At 43.9% G+C, this 20745-nt stretch overlaps 1 protein-coding gene across 5 annotated transcripts in view; it reads right to left on the bottom strand.

Moving 5' to 3' along the window:
• The window catches only part of NOD2 (nucleotide binding oligomerization domain containing 2), a 42281-nt gene that overhangs the window by 21268 nt on the left and 268 nt on the right, over nt 1-20745 (bottom strand). The window contains exons 2-9 of one of the 5 annotated variants that reach the window (XM_031954475.1): nt 18679-18784; nt 15944-15993; nt 12929-13395; nt 9720-9825; nt 5660-7511; nt 3084-3167; nt 2843-2926; nt 609-692 (exon numbers count right to left, since the gene is read on the bottom strand). In XM_031954475.1, coding sequence (XP_031810335.1) covers nt 609-692; nt 2843-2926; nt 3084-3167; nt 5660-7511; nt 9720-9825; nt 12929-13387 — 2669 coding nt within the window. In that variant the 5' untranslated portion in view covers nt 13388-13395; nt 15944-15993; nt 18679-18784. The other 4 variants (XM_031954479.1, XM_031954477.1, XM_031954478.1 and 1 more) reach the window with 4 other exon arrangements.

The raw sequence follows: 20745 nt of genomic DNA, 5'->3' as shown, positions 1-20745 counted from the left end.
TGAATGACATGAAAATTTCATCCAGAATGTGAATTTTTATGACAATACTTTTTTTCTAGTTTTCCTCCCACCTCTCTGAACACTTTTTCTTGCTTTCACTGATTCTTCTCCTTTCATTGACTTCCTAAGTATCACAGAAAGCTCCCACTTCAGCCTTTCTGTTCTTTCTGTCCTTTACTGATTTTATCTCTTCTCAGAGTTTCAACAATTACCTTTATGCAAATCTATGATTCCAGCCCCAAATTCTACCCCAAGCTACCCCACACTTCCATCTGCTAAGTGGGTAACTCCATCTAGATGTTTCCAGCCATTATCTCAAATTCAGTATATTTAAAATAGAAGTCCTTTCCCCAGAACCTACTCTTCATCCTAATTTCTCAATTTCTATTTTTGTATTAATATCTTCCCAACTGTCCTTCCTCAAAATCTTGATTTCTTTAATTCTTTAATCTTCTAATAGGTACATATATGCATGTACACATGTATACACACATGCATACATTCACATATACATGCCTATCTCTGTGCATCAAACTTAAAACAACTGAAAATTGGCCAGTGGAGGCTCTGGATGGCCTCCTCTTCCCTTTCCTAGTAGAATAACCTACCCCAAAAACTGAAGAGAATCATTGCCTTTGAGACCTTCAGCCAACACCTTGGCTCCTACTGCAGTAAAGTGGTTGTTCCCCAACCTGGAATTCAAAAGTAATCTCAATTCACACTCTGTAAATTGAAAGGCAGACAGAAATACTTATAATCATCTTAATTCTGAACATTTCTACATTGCTTTAACATTTACAAAACACAAAAAATCTGGATATTGCTCCTGGTTTTTCCTTCAAGCCAAGGGGATCAGCAGGCTCATTTTATGGAGGCCAGATTAGATAGGAGAGGACGGGGATAAATTTCTGGATTAACTCTGGATTTACTCATTGTTCTTTTGCAAGAAAAAAAAAACAGTCACTTCTTAACTTGACCATTTTGTCCTCTTTGAAAGTCTGATATAATTTAATTTTCTACCATCGAGAGAAAAAAAAAATTAGCAAAAAACATAAGCAAAGCATGCTGGGTATATTAAGAGTGCAGGGAGGGTAGAAAGGTCAAAATAGGTGGTGGTTTCTTCCCAACCATAAGGGAGTGGCCAGACTAGAAGAGATGAGTCATGTTCCTCTTTGCTTCAGTCACTGACTCTGTGCCTGCACAAAGACAAGCTTCAATTACTTAGGGTTCATTTTCCTCTTCTGGAAATTGACTGCAGGTAGCACTTACCTGTTACAAAATGTTCTGGAGAGGGATGAGAGACAGGGAAGGGAAGGAAAATGTGAATATCCACATAAAGAGCTGGTAGAACAAAGGCGTGCTTATTATAAATTTCTTGAGCCCGCTACCCCTATTCCCAGAGACGGATGCTGTGAATTTGGCTGACACCCAGCCAAACTAGAGGGGAAGGACTCAACCAGGAAAGCACCAAGGAGTCAGAAATCAGAAGTCACATTCAGAATCCCAAGAGGCCCCTTCAGGCAGGGTTTGGTCCACCTAACAGTCACAGAACATATGCTTTTGAGTTGCATTTCCCGTAACAGAGATGGACTTGGGACCATTAGGATAGGATGGGTATATCTAGAATGAAACTCACAATCATCTAATGGTTCAACACTCTTATCGATGGGAACACCAAAGACTAGAGAGACACAACGATTTGCTTCAATTGTAAAGCTGAAATTTGAACTTGGATTCTCTTGTTCCAAAACCAGTGCTCTTTCCAAATTCTGTTGTTGTTGGTTTTGTTTTGTTTTGTTTTCAAATTATCCAAATAGGAGCTCAACCTATGTCAATGAATCCAGTTTTTTTCTTTGCTGTTAATTTCACCACATAAGGACAGACTCTTCAACCTTGGCCTCCCATAGGAATACCTCAGCTAATTGCCAGAGAACAATAACAGGAAATAAGATTAGGTGAGCAAGTGAATAAGATCAAGCCCAACAAACAACAAGGGGAGGCAGATAATAATTTGCTTTATCAACTTTAATGATTCTTCAAACCTGAAAAGCAAAAGTAATACAGAGGAAAGAGAGCTGGATTTGAAGTGAGGCACTGGATTCACATTTTGCCTCTGCCACTTACTACTTGCCTGATCTTGGGCTATCCACTTAATTGCTCTGGGCCTCAGTTTCCCATACACAGACAACCTTGGCTTTCCATCACTGTAAAATGACAAAGTTGGTCTCAATGATCTCTAAGACCCCTTCCCAGCTCTAAATCTATGCTCCCATATAATCAGAAAGGCAAAATAACTGAAAACGGTGAATAAATTCTTAGGTGTCTAAGCACATAAATGAGATCAAGTGAGTTTCATGCTGGGAGAATCCAGAACAGAGAGGCACAGATGATTTAATGTTTGTGCTACCTAAGCTACTACTGAACAGATTTGCTATTTCTGTGCAAAAAAAGACAGTAAGTCTGAGTAGACATGCATCTTCAACTGATTATATGATAGACCACAACATCCTTGCATCACAATTTGCAATAAAATCCCAAAACAAGCCTGTAACTACCACTTATTTAGCACAGTACCAACACCACACCCAGATTGCATAAGGCACAGAATAAGGAGAAATGACCAAAGGACTCTTTGTCCTGAGTGAGGCAAAGAAAAGGTAGCCCAAAGAATGGTAATTTACCCTGTATTCAGGCAGCTCATGAGCTCTGGAATTTCAAATCATAATCTGGTAGCACAAGCCCTACTCCTTGATTCTTAATTAGCTCAACTGAGAAATCATTGTGGAAAAGTTGGGATGTAGGACTAGGGGATTTCTCTGGGAAATAAATCCCCCTTCCTTACCTCAGTGCCAAGAAGTTCTGCTTGTACTTGAGAAGGGTGGCCAAAGAGTGAGCACAGTCATCTGTCAGCTTGTTATTGAACAACCTGAAAGACACACAGCATGAAAGGAAGGCTGGCACAAGCAAGAACCTCAGGAACAAATCTGCACTTGCCTCTTAACCTACACCTGTCCTATACCCAAAGTCAGAAACCCATACTCCAGGGAGCTAGGATCAAGCTCAGTGATGGAAGCCCTACTTACGCGAGCTTCTGAAATTGTTCACACTGAAGAGCTTGGTCAACCAGCCTGCAGATTCCCAGGTCCGAAATGTTGTTATCTCTCAAGCTGAAAAAAAGAAAAAGAAAAAAAAGAAAAGAAAAGAAAAGGAGATAAAGAGTTTTTATAGAATACTGTCTATCTGAAAAGAACTATCCACTCCACTCCATGATTGAGGAATAGCATTAGAATTTAACCTAAACACATCTTAACCAATCAATAAAGCACTTACTAAATGCTAGGCATTATACTCTAGGGATATAAAAAGAGGCAAAAGGCACGCCATGTCCTCAAGGAATTTATAATCTAATGGAGGAGACAAAATGCAACCAAACACAGAAAAAGCAAGTAGTATACAGAATAAATAGGAAATGATGAACGGTGGGAGGCCAGCTGGGACTTAAAGGGAGCCAAGGAGTCAGTAGTCAGAGCAGAAGAGCTTTTCAGGCATTAGGGACATGCAGAGAGAATGCCTGTATCTGAGAAAGATGGAATGTCTCATTTGTGGAACAGTCAGATTAGTGTCACTGGATCAAGGAGTACAAATCAGGGATTAAAGTATAAGAAGACTGAAAAGGTAGTTTATAAAGCACTAAACAACATTTTGAATTTCCTCCTGGAAACAATAGGAGGAAATCACTGAAATTTATTGGAAGGATGGGGTGGGGGGTGGATTCAACCTGCACTTTATGAAAATCACTTTAGTGATTAAATGAAGGATGGATTAGAGTGGGAAGACTTGAGGCAGGCAGATATACCAATAGACTATTACAAAAGTTTGGCAATGAGGTGATAAAGGCCTGCACTAGAGTGATGGTGGTGTCAGAGGAAAGAAGTGAGCTTGTTGGAGAGATGTTGCAAAGGTGGAATCAACAAGCCTTGGAACTTAGTTTTTATTTATCCCAACGTCTGTGCTTCCTAGATGGGAGCTGAGCAAACAATAATCTCCAATGTTCTTTCGAGAGCTGACATCCTGTGAATTTCTCAATCTGTAAATCAGTATTAGGCACAATTTACTCCCTTAAGTAAATGACACTCTGCCAGGCTCAATTTATAAAAAGCTGTTCTCTGTGTGGAAAGTCTCTTGAGACTTCATTAGGTCACCCTCATTCTGAACATCAAAACTGCCTGCTTCCTGTCCAGGGGTCCCAGCTATGTCACCACATCCAAAAGCAGGATGAGGGCGACTGAACCTGAAGGGTGTAAAAATGATCAATCCTTGGACAGAGAACCTGAGAAAACTGAAAGAAGGCCAAGGATTAGCAGGTGTTTTATTATATTTCCTTCCCATTTAATTAAAGATTACCCCCTCAACTAGTAAATCAAAACAATAATAAATCTACCACAAAATAAAAAAAAAAAAAACAAAGACAATGTCTACAGTTTTTTTTTTAAACTGGATTAAAAATAAAGCCCAAACAACTATGGGATCATCAACAAACAAATCTCTGCAGAAGTCCGAAACAGGAATTTGCTTTGCCAAGGAAGTTCTCTGCTTGGCAAGGCTGACTGCCGGGACTTCGGGCCACTGCGAAGATTTTCTCTTCTCAGTGTTGACCCCTGTTACTTCCCTGACAGGACCTTTTGCCACTAAGAAGTCTGTCTTCCTGGCAAAGCTGGCTTCTCAGTGCCAAACTCCTCATGAGGAGTTCACTGAGAGAGCTTCTTCTTAGTTGAACAAAAAACTTCCCTTTTCTGCCGCCCGGGTTCCTGGTTTCCGGATTCTCTCTCACCGGACCTTCCCGACCAGAGGGGATTCCCTGCCCCCGTTCTCACGTCTCTTCGCCCCCACTAGCCTCATCATTTGCACTTCTTCATCGCAGCAGCCTCTAAGCTTCCTTCAGATCCTAGCTTTAAGACCCTATGATTAGAGTTCTTAACGGGGGTACAAGAACCTATTTTCTAAAAGAGAGTGACTACTGGAATATAACTGGTTAGCCTTAGACGCCTAACTTTATTTGTTCGACCTTCACTCAGAGGACGCGGAGGCCAAAGGGAGCCGTGGTTAAAAGAAAGATTAATGACCCCTGACCCGGAGGTGCTTGAGAGAAGTCATCATTTCTCTTTGTATTTAGAATTAGGGCCGAGACCCCCCCCCCCCCTTTTACTTGCTCACCCGGAAACCGCGCAGTGTGAGGAGCCTTGAGAAACGCTCGCGCCCGCCCGGGGGACCCCTGCTTACTGTTCCGGCCGGGCCGTTCGGGGGGAGAAGCAGGCCGCCTCTTCGGCAATCTCTCTGGCCGAGGCCTGGGCGAGCCGAGTCCCAGGCCTCCCTTTAGACGGAGCCCCTGCCCCTACCGAGCGCTTCTCCCGCGCTGCTGACCGCTTGGGTGTGACCGGCCCCTCGGAGCCCCCGCTTTTCCGGAGCCCCCGAGTCGCGCGCTGCTGCCGCGGGGCACTGGCGTGCCAGCGCGCCACTGACCCTTTTTTTAGGTTGGCATCATTGAGGAAACGATCGCTTTGCGCCCCCCCCGCCCCCCGCCCCCGCCCCCGCCGGGGTCTCACACCCGCTTCTCCGAGCCGCGCGGGGGCGCTCCCGGGCAGCCCGCCGCGGCACTTACTAGAGCGCCTGGCAGACGGGCAGGCACGGCAGCAGCTGCTCCAGCCCGGCGTCGCCCACCGCGTTGTAGTCCAGCTGCAAGGCCACGGGCCGCTGGAGATTCTTCAGCACGAAGGCCAGGGCGGCGCACTCGGCGGGGCCGATGTTGCAGTAGGTCACCTTGAGGTGCCCCACGCCCAGCTTGCTCACGGCTTCCCGCGCCAGCCGCTCGTCCTGCATCTCGTAGAGGCTCCGGATCAGCCAGACAAACTCGGGCATGGCGTGCATGCTCTTGGCCTCCCCAGGCACCGCGGGCGGGATGGCCCGGAAGTGCCTCCTGAGGGCCAGCGCCAGGCTCCTGCGCACCAGGCTCTGCTTCCGCGGAAGGGGCCCGGGGGCGCCCTGGCCCGGGGCCACGAGGCCGCGGTGCTCCCGGGACAGCAGGCCCGCCAGGAAGGCGGCGGTGATCTGCACGTTGTGGGGCTCGGCCTTCTGCAGGAGGCCCGAGACGCTCGCCGCCGCCTCCTCCGCCTCCGCGGGCTCAGGGGCCCGGAGACAGGACACCGGGAACCGCCGGGCCAGCGACCGGCCGGGCTGCTCGCGGCGGTGGAACAAGTGCCTGAGCGCCGAGGCGCGGACGTCGGCACCCAGCAGCAGATAGAAAGCAGCAAAAAAGCACTGCAGCGTGATGTGCAGGAACTCCAGGGAAGGCGCGCTCTCCTGGGAGAAGCTCTTGGAGCGCACCAGGAAGCCCAGGGAGAGGTCCTCCTCCTCCACCCCGCGTGCCCAGAGCTGCTTTGCAGAGAACGCGTAGCTGCAAGTCCCCAGGCCCCACAGGGCCAGCCTGCCCAGGCGCAGGATGGTGGGCAGCCAGGGCCGAAGGCAGGGAACGCCCGGGCCCCAGGCCGCGGCGCCCGGGCCCCAGGCCGCGGCGCCCGGGGAGTTGTGCATCACGAAGTGCCGCAGGATCAGCAGGTACATGTCCGTGGTGGTCTTCGGGGAGCCGCAGCCGCGCTGGAGGAGCTCCTTGTGGCACCTGGACACGATCCAGGAGAAGACGGGCACGTGGCACAGGCCGTGCAGCGCCGAGGTGGCCTTCAGCAGGCGCACGATCCGCTCGGCCAGCCCCGGCTCGCTGTGGTGCCTCCTCATGAACAGCTCTATGCCCTCCTGGGAGAAGCCCCTCAGGCCCAGCTCCTTCCGGACGTACTTCCTGAGGAAAGGGGTGACGGCGTGGGGCCGGCTGGTCAGCACCTTCCTGGCACTCTTCATGAGATTGCCGCGGAGGAGGTTGAAGAGCAGATTCTGCACGGAGGTGGGCTCAGTGGGGGAACAGTGCGTCTCCCCGTCCGTAAACCTGAACTTGAACTCATCAAACCCATCAAAAGTGATCAAGACCCGCTCGGGGTGATCCAGAAGACACTGGAAGACCTCCTGCTGGCCCTCGTCCGGCCAGCAACACTGCTCAAAGAGCAAGGTCTTCACCGAGACCGGCTTGTCCACGGCCTGCAACTGCCGGCAACTGAAGGGGAAAACGAAGAGGAAGCGCTGGAAGAGGCGGCCCGTGGCCCACAGGCGGTGGAGCTGCTGCAGAAGCGTGCTCTTCCCGCTGCCGGCCTCCCCGACCAGCAGCACCGTGTCAGCGTGCTCGTTGTCGCAGCCGCTGTCCGAGAAGATGTCGGGCAGCCCCACCGTGTCGCAGCCCCTCTGGCCCGGCGCCCCGCCGCCGCCGCCGCCCTTCCGGAGCTCCAGGACGTTCTCGGTGTATATGTCTTCCAGGCAGAGGTTCTCGGAGCCGTCGTAGGTGCTGAGGAAGCGAGACTGCGCCGACAGCGTGGCCTTCAGCTTGGCCCGGTACCTCCGGCAGGCAGCAGCTGTTAGAAAGGGAGACTGATAAACCCCGAGCCCCGCGCAGGCCCGAGCCCAGGTCCCTCGGAAACACAGGCTCCTCCCGATACTGCCTTTCTCCGGCCGAAGGATACCTAGCATATCCCCCATCCTGCAAGTGCAGGGCCGCAGCCACAGGGAATCTTTCTCAGAGAAGGCCCCCAATCCCATCCTGCATCCCCTGCCACCAGCAAACCCCCGGGCCGCCCCCAGGCCCCAGACACATGCTGTTGTGGGCCTCCTGCGCCGACAAAGAAGACATAAAAAGGGAATTAGAAAAACAAGAAAAGAGAAAGGTGTTTGGACAGGGAGGGTTACAGGGTGAGCCAAAGACCCTGCCTCTAGCCTTTCCTACAGCCCATGCTCTATGCCTTGGCATAGAGGGGTGGCTTGGATTTCTACATTTTCAGGTCATTTTATCATGAAACACTATTAGATACGCAATGTTATGGGTTGAACTAGGCAAGATTTATTAGCTCATAAGTTTAAATAAATAACCTGGAATGTCTTAACACACTTCCCCTTTCTAGAAATATGAATTGCTCAAAATTCTGGTGGGGAGGGCAAGATATTGAAAAGATTTAGCTCACACTGACGTAACCATTCACATACTCATTTGTTCCACATTGATTGCTTACTGTATAGAGAACACTTGGAGCTGCTACGTGGAACAGTACATAGAAGTGCTGGGCCACGAGTTAGGAAGATTTATCTTCCTGTGTTCAAATCTGGCCTCAGACAATTAATAGCTGTGTGACTCTGCTCAAGTCACTTAATCCTGTTTACCTCAGTTTCCTCATCTGTAAAATAAGCTGTAGAAGCAAATGACAAACCAAGAAAATCCCAAATGGGATCATGAAAAGTTGGACATGACTGAACAACAAAAATATCTTAGATGCTGAAAAAGATCCAGAATTCAGGTAAGCCCTTACCTACCCTTATGGAACTTTCACTCTAGTAGGAGATAGACACAACACAAATAATCATGCCATACAATGTCATATGACATATGCATTATATGTGAAACAAAGTGCTGTGTGCACTCAACGAAAGATTTCAGATTTCTTTAGCAACTAATCAACCATTAAATTAGTAGACTGTCAAATTGTCACTCTTCTCAACCTAATAGCTTACTTAAAGGATTGCTCATGCTCTACAGGCAATTAGCACAGCATCTTGAGCCAAAGTGATGGACTTTGTGGGTGTTTGTACTTGTTCCCAAGACAAGTTGTTATTATAGCAGCCTTTGAATATGCCAAAATGCATCACAAAATTTTCAAAGAAAGTAAACTTTGCTTTTAGCAATCATTGGATCATGATCTGAGATCAAAAGGGAGCTCAGAGCTACTTAGTATAACCTTCACATTTTACAGATGAGGAAACCAAACAGGTGATAGGGACAAAATTTGAACCCAAGTCCTCTGTATCTCCATTGGAATACATTAGAAACATGTATATAGGGCTCTGGATTGAGTAATAATCATGATGATGATGATGATGGCTAACATCATAATACTATCTTGAAGAAACAGGCAAAAAGAGCTTAAGTGACTTTCCCAGGATCATACAGCTAGTGAATGTCTGGGGCTGGATTGAGTTCAGGTCTTCCTGACTCCAGACCCAGCATTCCATCTCCCACACCCCCTAGTTACCCCTGCGGATCTCCACGCTCTATGCTTTCCTGCCCACTAGTGTATTGCTTCACTAGCCTTTCTATGGATTTCTATAACTATAGCATCAGTCACTCTAAGCCCATAAGCTAGAGGCAGCCAGGTGGCACAGCAGATGGATATTCCCAGAGTCAGGAACACCTGAATTGAAGCTATGTGACTCTGAGCCTAATATATCCCTTAATTCCATTTTCTCCTCACCTATAAAAATGGAAATAGTAATAATACCTCCCAAAGTTGTTTTGAAAATAACACACATAAAATGCTTTATAAACTTTAAAGTGTGACATAAATGGTAGTTATTATTAAACTCCCAGGAGTCAGGGAGCAGAGCTGTGTAGTACCTCATACACAAGTAAGTATATAATCAATGTTTTCAAGCATTCTCAGTGATATTGCTGGAGAGGTGAGGCTCACGTTAACTGTTTTTTGTTTTTAAGTCACCAGGAGTTCCTTCTCTCAAGAACAGCCAGTTCTGGGGAAAAGATCCTTACCCTTCTGGGAAGGTAAGAAAGATATACATACCATCAGGGAATGGAGCTGGCAGGACAGGCAACTGGTGGACATGTTGGAGGAGAAACTGGGCCACTCCATTTTCTTTTATTTTTGCAAAATCAAGGAGCCTTCTTGCCTTTGAGAATCACAAAACGTCCATTATATAGCCATACAAGTTTATAAAAAATGACTCAAGGGAAAGTAATTGACTAATTACTATGATTTCACTACCCTTCTCTTCCACAATAAAATATCAGGAAAAGGCTAAGAGCTGTGAAAAAATAAAATTATGACTAATGCCAAGAGCATCTGAGTTAAGACTGATAGCCCACTTCCAACCATGTTAAGAGCTTGGTGAATCAGGCTGGTATTACAAAGCTCTTGTTTCTTAATAGCCTGTTTATATCCAGTTACTCAATTAGTTTCTCAGTGAAAAAAGCCTTAAGGGAACTTGCATTTCCTCACAGTAGTTTCTCTTTCTGTCATACACATCCTGCACACTCCCTTGATGGTCAGTGCTCCTTGCCACATGGTATGTCAATCAAGAGATATGGCTGGTTTTAAGAAAATGAAAGATTCCATTTTGACAGATTTGTAATTTTTCCGTCTGCATTTCCAACAGCTTTCTCTGCTATCACCTCAATACATTCCAAAAACATTGCACAGACATTAATTCAGAGAAGAAACTAGAGAAGGATATCTGCAAAATAGGAACATTTGCTTTTGAAAAAACTAAGCCATATGTTTTTCACTTAAGTCCCTTTAAGAATCCTGACTCTGCTACCCATGTTACTGTCAGGCAAATCACTGAGATGTTCTCTCTGGATTTTACCATCCTCATCAGGATTTGGAAGAGATCATATCTACTTTCCTTTTCAGTCCTAAATCCTGGGATTTCACACTCCCAGCATCTGACCTTCTCCTTGTTGTTAAGTTGTTTCTGGTCATGTCTGACCCTTTGGAACCCCTGTTTATGGTTTCCTTGGCAAAGGTACTCCAATAATTTGCCACTGTCTTCTCCTGTTCATTTGACAGATGAGGAAACTGAGGCAGTTAAGTGACTTGCCCAGAGTCATACAGCTGGTAAGTGTCTGAGGCTGGATTTGAACTCAGGTTCTCCTGACTCTAGGCCCAATGCTCTATCCACCATACCACCTAGCTGCCCTATCCTACCTCTCATCAAATCATATGATCTGGAATTAGAAAGGACAGCAGAGATCATTCATTCCTAAATCTTCTATACACTGTATAGATTAGGAAACTGAGGCCCAGAGAGGTGTATTAATTTGGCCAAAGTCCCCTGTATCAGGCATGGTCCTTCTGCACGGCTGCTCCCTTCCATTCCACCCAATGCTCTTTCTTCTGCAGAAATTTCTTCTCATCTTCTCTCTATCCAAACTCCTCCCAGCTTTCAAGGCTCCACTCAAGGCCCAGCCTCCTCTGTAATATTTTCTGAAACAACCCAAGCTTACACTGATCTCTTAATTCCCACAACTCTTAGACTCTGGGTTATACAAACCCATGTCTTTGTTTACATGCTCCTGCGGCCTGGTCTCGCTGCTTCATCAGGTTGCTAGAGCATCTTCCAGGCAAGGACCGAGGCATCTTGCATCCCCATAGTGTGGAGGGACATCAAATACTCACAGACTGGACTTAGTATGGAATACATGACATTTACTGGGCAAAAATACACATAGCTCTAGCTGTGTAGTTGATAGAGAGTCAGATTCCACACCATAAAGACCCACAGGGTTCAAGTCCTACCTCAGACACATACTGGGCAAGTCACTTAACTTCTCATTGTTCCAGGTACCCTTCTATTGTTCTAAGATGGAAAGAAAGTACCAATCTGCATCAGTAGAGGAAATTTCCTCACCTGATATTTTTCCTATACTAATGAAATCACAGGATATTCAATGCCTATCTTTCCACTCAAATATTTATCAGTTAGCAAAAAGGTCAATTCAATTAGTCCAATCCAATGCAGACATGGATCTTTTTAAATCACTTGTTTTCTTCAAGATTCTGTGCTTGGTCCTAGAGGCACAAAATCTAAATGAAAAAACAATAGTAGGATAAACAGCTAGAATGAACTTTCAAAGCTATCTACTTCAACCTCTTCAAATGAGAAAACTAAGGCACAGAGAGGGAATAGAATTTGGTTCAAGTCACAAAGTGGCCAAAATTCATACCCAGGTTCTTCTGATTCAAATCCAGGGTTGGTTTCCTCACTTATCCAGGTGCCACTCTTGCCCAGGAGCTCAGGGGGGATGAAGGTTGTGCTTGTAAACAAGTGGCCTGAGCCCACTAGTGAAAAAGTGAGGTGAAAAAGCCCGGCTTTTCATAACAACTTTACCATAAACACACCGACCTGAGTCTAATTTCTCTATCTATAAATGGAGATAATGCCGGCTTTTACAAATATAGCCAGTACAATTACAAGGTCATTAAAAAGATATCCATTTTTTAAGATCCAAGGTTAAGGTCTGGGAAGAACTAAAGTGGTCATTCGGTAAATGGAAATAGAGACCAAGGGATTTTGAATGACTTGACCAACATAACACAGGTAGTGATCACCAGTGGTGAGATTTGAACCCAAATCCTCTGAGCTTAGAGACAGTGCTCTCTTTATTATGTTGTTCTTATTCAGTTGTCTTCAGTTATGTGAGACTCTTTGTGACCCTTTTTGGGTATCGCAGTAATTTGCTATTTCCTCCTCCAGCTCATTTTACAGATGAGGAAACTGAGGCAAACTGGTTAAGTGACTTGACCAGGGTCACACAGCTAGAAGTATCTGAGACCAGATTTGAATTCAGGAAGATGAGTTTTCTCGACTCCTACCTTGGCACTCTATGCGCTCACTGTGCCACCTAGCTATACCATACTAAAAAAAAAAAAGTGTTTTGGGGAAAAGTTGTACAATGTACCAACAAATGTATATAAATATATAACAATGATGTTGTAAGTTGTGCTCCTATGTTATTGCCTGATGTCACGTAGTTATAATAATAACTACATCTGTAAAACGAGGGGTTGAGACTAATAGCTTCTAATGTCCCACCCAGCTCTAAACCTATGGTCCTATGGACCTGCAATACTCCTTTTATATTATATTAATATTTTAATAGATAATTTCATTCAAGTCCTGTGACCCTCATTGATTTGCCAGGGTGATTCCAGATACTGTTCTTGATAACTAAACATTCATCTCATGACTTTTTTCTCATCCAAGTTCTTACCCGCTGAGATGACGTAAATATTGGCAATCTGATTTCATCACATTCATACTTGGTGATGAAACCACGTTCAAGTAAGAGGTCTAAAATGCCTTCCACATGGCCACAGATTTTCCTGACAATCACTGGCCTATGTCTCTGCAGGTCCTGGGCTGGAGAGGCCACATTCTGACTCCACAGCCTCGGTGGTTCTGTTTGCTCCTCTGCCTCCTCTGCCTTCCGCACCGCAGCAAAGAGCAACTCACAGCTTTGCCCACCCTTATTCCAAATGATATCCAAGAGGCGTCGAGCCAAAGTGGACAGGGGCTGCCCAGGGAGGCTTACGCTTTCATAATCCTCCCAAGTAAGCACTTCCCAAGACAGCAGATAGTCCAAGATACTTTCAAAGTTCTCCAAAGACCTTAAGGCCAGCCTCCCCACCAACTGGCTCCGCTGAGCCTGGAAAAATTCTTGTGCGCACATTTCTCATCCTAGGAAGGAAACAGAAATAAATACTGAGCTTCTCTGAAAAAGTTAGGCTGACAACAGTCAAACAAACCTAGAGTTCTGGAGACAAAATATTCCTTCATGAAAAACTAGAGGATTATAAAATCACAGAATATTAGAATTGAGATTCCTCCTGGTTCACTGTGCTCATTTCATGGATGAGGCTACAGATTCAGAAAGGGGAAATAATTAAATCAAAAGCCACACATCCAGTTAGAGGAAGAATCAAGACTCCGAATAAATGATCTAATCCTGGTTTCCTGAGCCTTATTAGTAAATATTTTACTATCATACTGATAATTTTTCCCTCCAATCAATATCTCTGGTCAATCTTATACTGGATGGGAGGAAGTGATTTCCTCCCAACTGATTGGGTATAACCTTAGAGGGCCAGGCTACTGGGTAATGTTTCCAGAGTCTCTAGCCAGTGATTTTCCATCTTCTCCTGAAAAGGTATAAACTGCCTTTTCTTTTTGGAGAGACCTAAATCCTGGAGATTCTCATTTGTTAAGCTATGTGCTTAATATGTGCTATGTCATTATTCTAATTGTTGGGCACAGAAAGTTAAAAATAAAAATTATCTCTGCCCTTGAGAATCTTACATTTACACACCAAAGTAAAACCCATCAATTTCAATCTTGTGGGTACCTGATGATGAGCACCAGTACAAGATGCAGGTCCTGTTTACATAGTTTCATCTCTTCCCTTCTTTATTCTCCACCCTTCTCTGACATAATATTTTCTTTCTCTTTCTGTCTCTCTCTGCCTCTTCTTGTCTCTCTCTCTCTTTCTTTCTTGTGATCTGTCTCTTTCCGTCTCTGTCTCTCCCCTCCTCCCTTCTTCTCTCTCTTCCTCTTTCCCTCCTTCCCTCCCTCCTCCACACTATCTCTTTATGTTCTGCCATTGAGGGCCAGTTTGAGCATGAAGAAGGCCTGGATATTAAAATTCTGTTTCCAACACATATTAACTATAGGACTGAGGGCAAATTTCATACCACAAGTCCCCAGGAAATCACAGAATCCAGATGGAGGGAAAAGTCAGCTTCAAGGCTTGTACCTAACAAAATCACAAAGTATCTCAGACCTAGTGTCTATTTCATTCTCCTTATTAGGTCTTGGAATGAAGAGGGGGAGTAAGGGGAGTGCTATCTTAGAGAAAAAATTAAAGTCTTATTCTCAAGTTAGCAAAGGAAATTTCATAAAATGGTATAAGAGGTTTATTACTCATACTCAAGAATTCAAACAAAGAATTGATGCGTTGCCAACTATAACAGTGAAAATATTCTCAGGCCAGAGATGAAACAAAAAACAGATCAGAAGTTTTGTGAAGGTAGGGGGATATATTTTGTTCACCTTTGCAGCCTTCACTGAATCAGCACAGAGGCTCATGCTTGATGTTTGTACAACACATGAACAAATGAATCCCCAATTCAAATCAGGGTAGGGAAAAATGTCTTGCTTCTTTCTTTGGAGCAATTAGGAGAAACAGTAATGTTGATTTTGGCTTTCTGCCCTGTGAGGAGGGGCAGTTGGCTCGGAACACTCTGGGTACTTGTACATACAAGGCCAAGCAAAACCAAAAGTAGAAACCCCCTCAAAAAAATTTCTCAATCCTGGAAGATTAAACCAAATTTTCCAGAGATAAACAGAAAGTCAAAGATTGGAATTCTCTTTTTTTCTAAATAAATTAGGAGAATATCATAGGATTTAAAGTTGGAAGGAACCTGACCACTAAGTCCAATCCCCTCATTTTGCAGATGAGTAAACCTTAGCCCAGACAGATAAATAAGATGCCCCTGGTCACACAGACAGTGAGTAGCTGAGATTTCTTTTAATTCTCCACTAGTCCAGCTGCTATAGGCACCGACCCTCTTGAAACAGGGCATGCTGGCTCTGACCTTGTTTCACCATCTGCCCTGCCTTCCCTCAGGATACTTTTTTCTCTGAGGTCTCTGCTGCCCATTCTCTTGAGATGCCATTTAGCCCTTAACTGAGCTGTAATGGGACAACATCAAAGAGATATTCCTGAAGGAGACGTACTATGAGACATGTTCTTTTGGGAAGCAGCCTTGGCTCCCCTGATGCATAAAAGGGGCAAGGTCCAGCTGTCCCTATTCTATGATCAGAAAAACCAGAAATCTCTTGCATAAAATCCTCCCAGAATAATTCTACGCAATTTTCTATGTTTATGCCTTCTTCATTCTAAAACCCTCCAGGTGCCCACCACTACCATCTTCGTGCCTCCACTGATCCCAGGAGGATCCTAGGCAAGTCACGTAATCCCAATTGCCTCCCACCCACCAAAAAAAAAAAAAAAAGATTGAGAGTGAACGTGGTGAGAGTCCTTGGGTACAGCCATTTTCAGACCCAATTCCAAAGTCTGGATCCTCACTGCCATGCACAGGACAGGTAAAATGAGGAAGGCAATAAGCAGAGGAGGTTGAAGTAAGAGGCACATCCTTCCCTAAAGCACACACACATACACACACAAGTACAAACACACACACACACACACACACACACACACACCTACCTATATGTAGGAGTGGGGAGCAGGACAATGGAGATGAGATGGAACCCAGACTAGAAAGGGAACAGAAACATAAGAGTAAATATGAGGCTTTGTCTCAACACAGAGAATTTAAACTGGATCAACTACAAACCATTATTTACAAGTTCCTCTCTACTCTCCAGCTGTCATCTCCCTCCCTGAAGTATAGGATCTTCCTTTAGAAAAAACCATTTAGGTTTGAACTTCTTTTAAAATTATAATGGAATATACGTATCAAAAATACTTAGGGGCAACTAGTTGGTGCAGTGAATAGAGTACCAGGCCTTAAGTCAGAAGGACTTGAGTCCAAATCTGGCTTCAAACACTTAGCAGGTCTTAGTTGTGTGACCTGGAGCAAGTCACTTAACCCCAACTGCCTCAGCCAAAAAAACAACAACAACAACAACAATGACAAAACCCTACTTAAGATAGCACTTTTTGTGGGTAACAAAAAAAAATAGATTTTAAAGGTGGAAATTTAGAGAAAATCTAAATAAATTGCGGTAGAGGAATGTGAACATAAAGAATTCAGAGAACCAAAATTTATATAAACCAATGCAGAATGCACTACACAGAACCAAGAAAATATATATACAATGTCTATAATAATATAAATGGGAAAAAATCCCTACACTCTGTAATTATAATGATAAAGAAAGGTCTTAGAGAAGAGGCCAGAAATACATCTCTCTCCTACTTTTGCAGAAATGGGAGACTATGAAGTTATACTATGGGATTGAGGTGGTTGGGTTTTTTGTTACTATTGATGTTTCAAGGGATGCTTCACTGAAGCTTATGGAAAGAATATACACATTCTGAACATATTCAGAAGTAAATATATATTTTAATAAAAACAAAAATGCTAATAAAATACAAAATGAAATAACTCTCATCATGGAGGCATAAAAATGTATGAGAATCACAGAATCTCTCTCTGATCTCTCTTTAAAAAAAAATCATAGACCTTTTTTAGAGGAAGTTTTAATTCAAAAAGGGAGGATATAAGGTCCAAAATAAACACCTAGTAATGGACAGACACAAATAAGGATAAAACTAGAAGACCAAAGGGCATCAGTGATATAATTCAAGTACATTTGGTGGGTTTTCTCACTCTCATCTCTTATAATTAGTACTGCCTTCTTCCCCTGGAAACTTCATCCTCCAGCACTAATGCCCTAGAATCCATAACAGATAGAACATGTCAGGGTAAGCAGCAAGCACATTAGGTAGACAGGTGGGTAAATCACTGAAAAGTATTCTAGAGTGATTTACAGCCATAAAGGAGTGACATGAAATTTAAAAAAAAAAAAAAAGAACAAAGAACTTGAATATTTTTCCTTTCTCTACAGTATCATCACAAATTCTAATTTAACTCAGGGAAACAGACTAGGAAAGAATCAGCACACTCTCACAGGCCCATCCCTAGGCCTTGGCATCTAATACAAAAGGAATTAAGACCAAAAATTCTAGGCCATTTTCATCCATACTCTGAGCTATCTCTTACCCAGGATCCCAAACAAAGGCAAACAGATACATACAGATTCACAAAGGTACAAACTTGTGACAAGCATACCAAGATACAGAGACATACTGTGAAATAGACTCAGGAGAGAGATTCACAAGAAACCTACCAGAAGACATAGGAAATGTCTTTTCTCAGTGAAAAGAGATCTAGGGGATAAGCATTATTCCATTTCTTAGGATGGGAGAGGATGGGAGAGCCCCTTAAGATCATATCCTTCAGGATGAGATCGGAGCTCTCTAGACTCAGTCACAAGGCAACTATAATCCCACTTTAAAAGCAGTCAGGCTGGTTCCCTGAGACATGAACCCTGCCTTCTGGCAGTGGGGAAGTCCCTCTGCTTCCCTGACATCCGTCTAAGAATTCCACTTCTGAAACAAACATCCAGGGATGAGCTCATCCAGCCTCACACCTTCCAACAAATATGGATCTAACCTATTTTAAAATCTGACTTGTTCCATTCCCAGGTTACACTATCAAGAAGTTAAAAGTGCTGAGGTGGGGTCAGAAAGATCTAAGTTCAAAGACTGCCTCAAATACTTTAAAACTGTGACTCCTGGGAAACTTAATGTTTCTATACCTTAGTTTCCACAAAGGGTTGGATTCATTTATCATCTAAAATCCCTTTTAGCTCTAAATCTATGATCTAAGATTATTTTGTTGAACTTCATTGTCTTCTGCTGCAGTTAAAGTTTATTCCTTTGTGATGTAAAAAAATATACATGGTCACTCAAATTTATTGTAAAAACTTTTCACAAAATTGAAGACATTGCCCCTATTACCCTCTCCTTATCCACTTGCCATCAACACCACCTTAACCTTCTTCTGACTACTAGATCCTTTATTTTCATCTTTTTTTATTAGCTTATTTTTCTATCCCTTTAAATCACAGGAGAATGAACATGCCCCAGAGATAAAAATGAAATGAAATTCGGGTGAAAGAGTCATAAGGAATCATTTCCTTTAAGACATTATGCATGACATCAGTTTCAGTGACATCCAGGTGTGACTGATTTTTTTCCCCTATTGTGTAGGCCCAGTGATTTGCATTTCTGGTTCTGCCCAATCTGAGTATGCTTCTTTAGCACACATGCAACAAAATGCTAAATCTCAAACTAGATCTCTCACTCTCATCATGTCTGCATCTAGTTTCTTAACCAGAAACTCCTATGGGAAAGAGAGAGGAAAAACTAACCTGCTAAGAAATCCAGATGGGATGACCAAAACCCCAATAGTATTCCAATCAAGCCCCAGGCGATTCCAATTACACCTCAAATCTGTGGCTATGTGGTCCTTACAGTCTGCAGGAGGAATCACAAGAAAGTGAGGCTAACATTTATCTCCACTCTATTCTGAAGTCTACCCAGAATAGATACCACCCAATCTTATTAATGAAGTGTCTTAAACCAGATTCTATAAAGAATTATTCAAATTAAGACTCCCACCTTTTCCTTCTAAGATATAACCTTGCCTCAAAAGACTTCAACCCAAGTTACCCTAGAGCATCTTGTCACAAGTAGACCAACTGTAGTCTTCAATCACCTCTCCCTCTGCATGGAGCCTACCTCTCAGGCTGGAGGATCAAGGTTGAAGGGAGAAACCAGAGGGCAAATTCTAAACTCCTAGCAATCCAGGCAGCTGAAAATTGCCCTCACTTCTATACAACTCCCCCAACACAAACCTGCCCAGGTCTATACCCTTATTCCATAAATACCACTAACAATCACTTTCCTTCTCTGACTTTATTTTTCTCCTTAAAATGGCAGGTTTGAACTAGATGATCTCTAACAACTCTACTATTGTTATTTCCTCTGAGTTCTCAAACCACCAATCTCTGAAGACTAGGAAAGAAAGGCAATTGACATCATCTTCAGTTGCCTTATTATAAACAGTATCTAGAACAATCAAACAAGCATTTATTAAGCTCCTGCTCTTTGCCCGGCATTGTGATAAGTTCTAGAATAGAAATACAAAATTTTAAGACAGCTCCTGCCTTGATGTCAAGACAATAAGTGTTTGTCAAATGATTAAATGTGACAGGCCCTATGACAAAAAAAAAATAAAAATAAAAAAACACCAGAAACACAAAAGACAAGAAAAGTCGTTCACAATCTACTCATATCCCAATGAAAAGAATCACATACAACTAACTATGTACAGGCATGACATTTCAGAGCCACACTTTAGAAATATCACTTTGGCCATGGTGTGGAGAATGGATTGGAGAAGAGAGAAACTTACAGGGGTTGCATTATGAGAAAGGGGTGTTTTTTTAGAGATGCTAAGGAAGACAAACTCTAAATTAATGTATCCAATTCTGTATAAAATTTGGAAAATTTGAACATATCCCCAGAACAATGACCAAGATGATGAAAGAACATGAAATTTTGTCATAAAAGAAAGAAGTGAGGCTATTTAGCCTACAGCGGAGGATAAATTTTTTTTTTTGATTTGTATATCTGTTTAATATACCTATATACCTGGGATCATTAAAAATTTCTTGGGTGAAAAGGGTCCCGAGTGGAAAAAGTTTAAGAAGCCCTGTCCTAGACAACCTACAATTTCCTGACAGCTCCATCAATTTTGTGTTCTTCTCAGGATAGAGGGTCAGTCATTCTTTGATGCCATCCTGGTGGAAGGGAAAGGGGTTACCTGGAAAAGATGAGATAAACCTGGGGTCCCAACTCCCACAGGGCTAGGCGGCACAACTGATGCAGTGCTGGGCCTGACGTCAGAAAGAGCTGAATTCAAATAGGCTCAGACACTTCCCAGCTGTGTGCGACTCTGCCACTAACCCTATCTGCCTCAGTTTCCCCACCTGTAAAATAGGCTGGAGAGGGAAAGGGCAGACTGTTTTAGCCTCTCTGCCGAGAAAACCACAAATGGGAGCAAGAGAAGAAAACGGTTAAATAACAATCCAGCTTTCACACTGGAACACTTCTGCATGAGGAGCAAAGGGGCTCCTTAACCTGATTAAGCTTCTTCCCCACCCCAGAAACGCCCGTTTGGATTTTATAAGCGTAGGTATTGCTTCACCCTTTGACTCCGCGTTCCCAGGGCCTCTCTCGGGGTCCGGCACACCGGGGGCACTTAATAAATCCTTGCGGATTAATGCAACCACTTTTCACACCTCCACCGGGCTTAATCTTCCGGCCGGGGTACGATGCGCCCTGGGGTTCTCGCACACGTTGCTCCCGCCCCCGGCTCCTTCCGCTTGAGGAAAGGACCGCTTCCTAGGCAAGCACCGTCTCCCGCGTGGCGG

The sequence above is a fragment of the Sarcophilus harrisii genome, chromosome 2 (genome assembly GCF_902635505.1).
Source record: "Sarcophilus harrisii chromosome 2, mSarHar1.11, whole genome shotgun sequence".
NCBI classification, from domain to species: Eukaryota; Metazoa; Chordata; class Mammalia; order Dasyuromorphia; family Dasyuridae; genus Sarcophilus; species Sarcophilus harrisii.
This window is presented reverse-complemented; position numbering and strand designations above follow the sequence as displayed.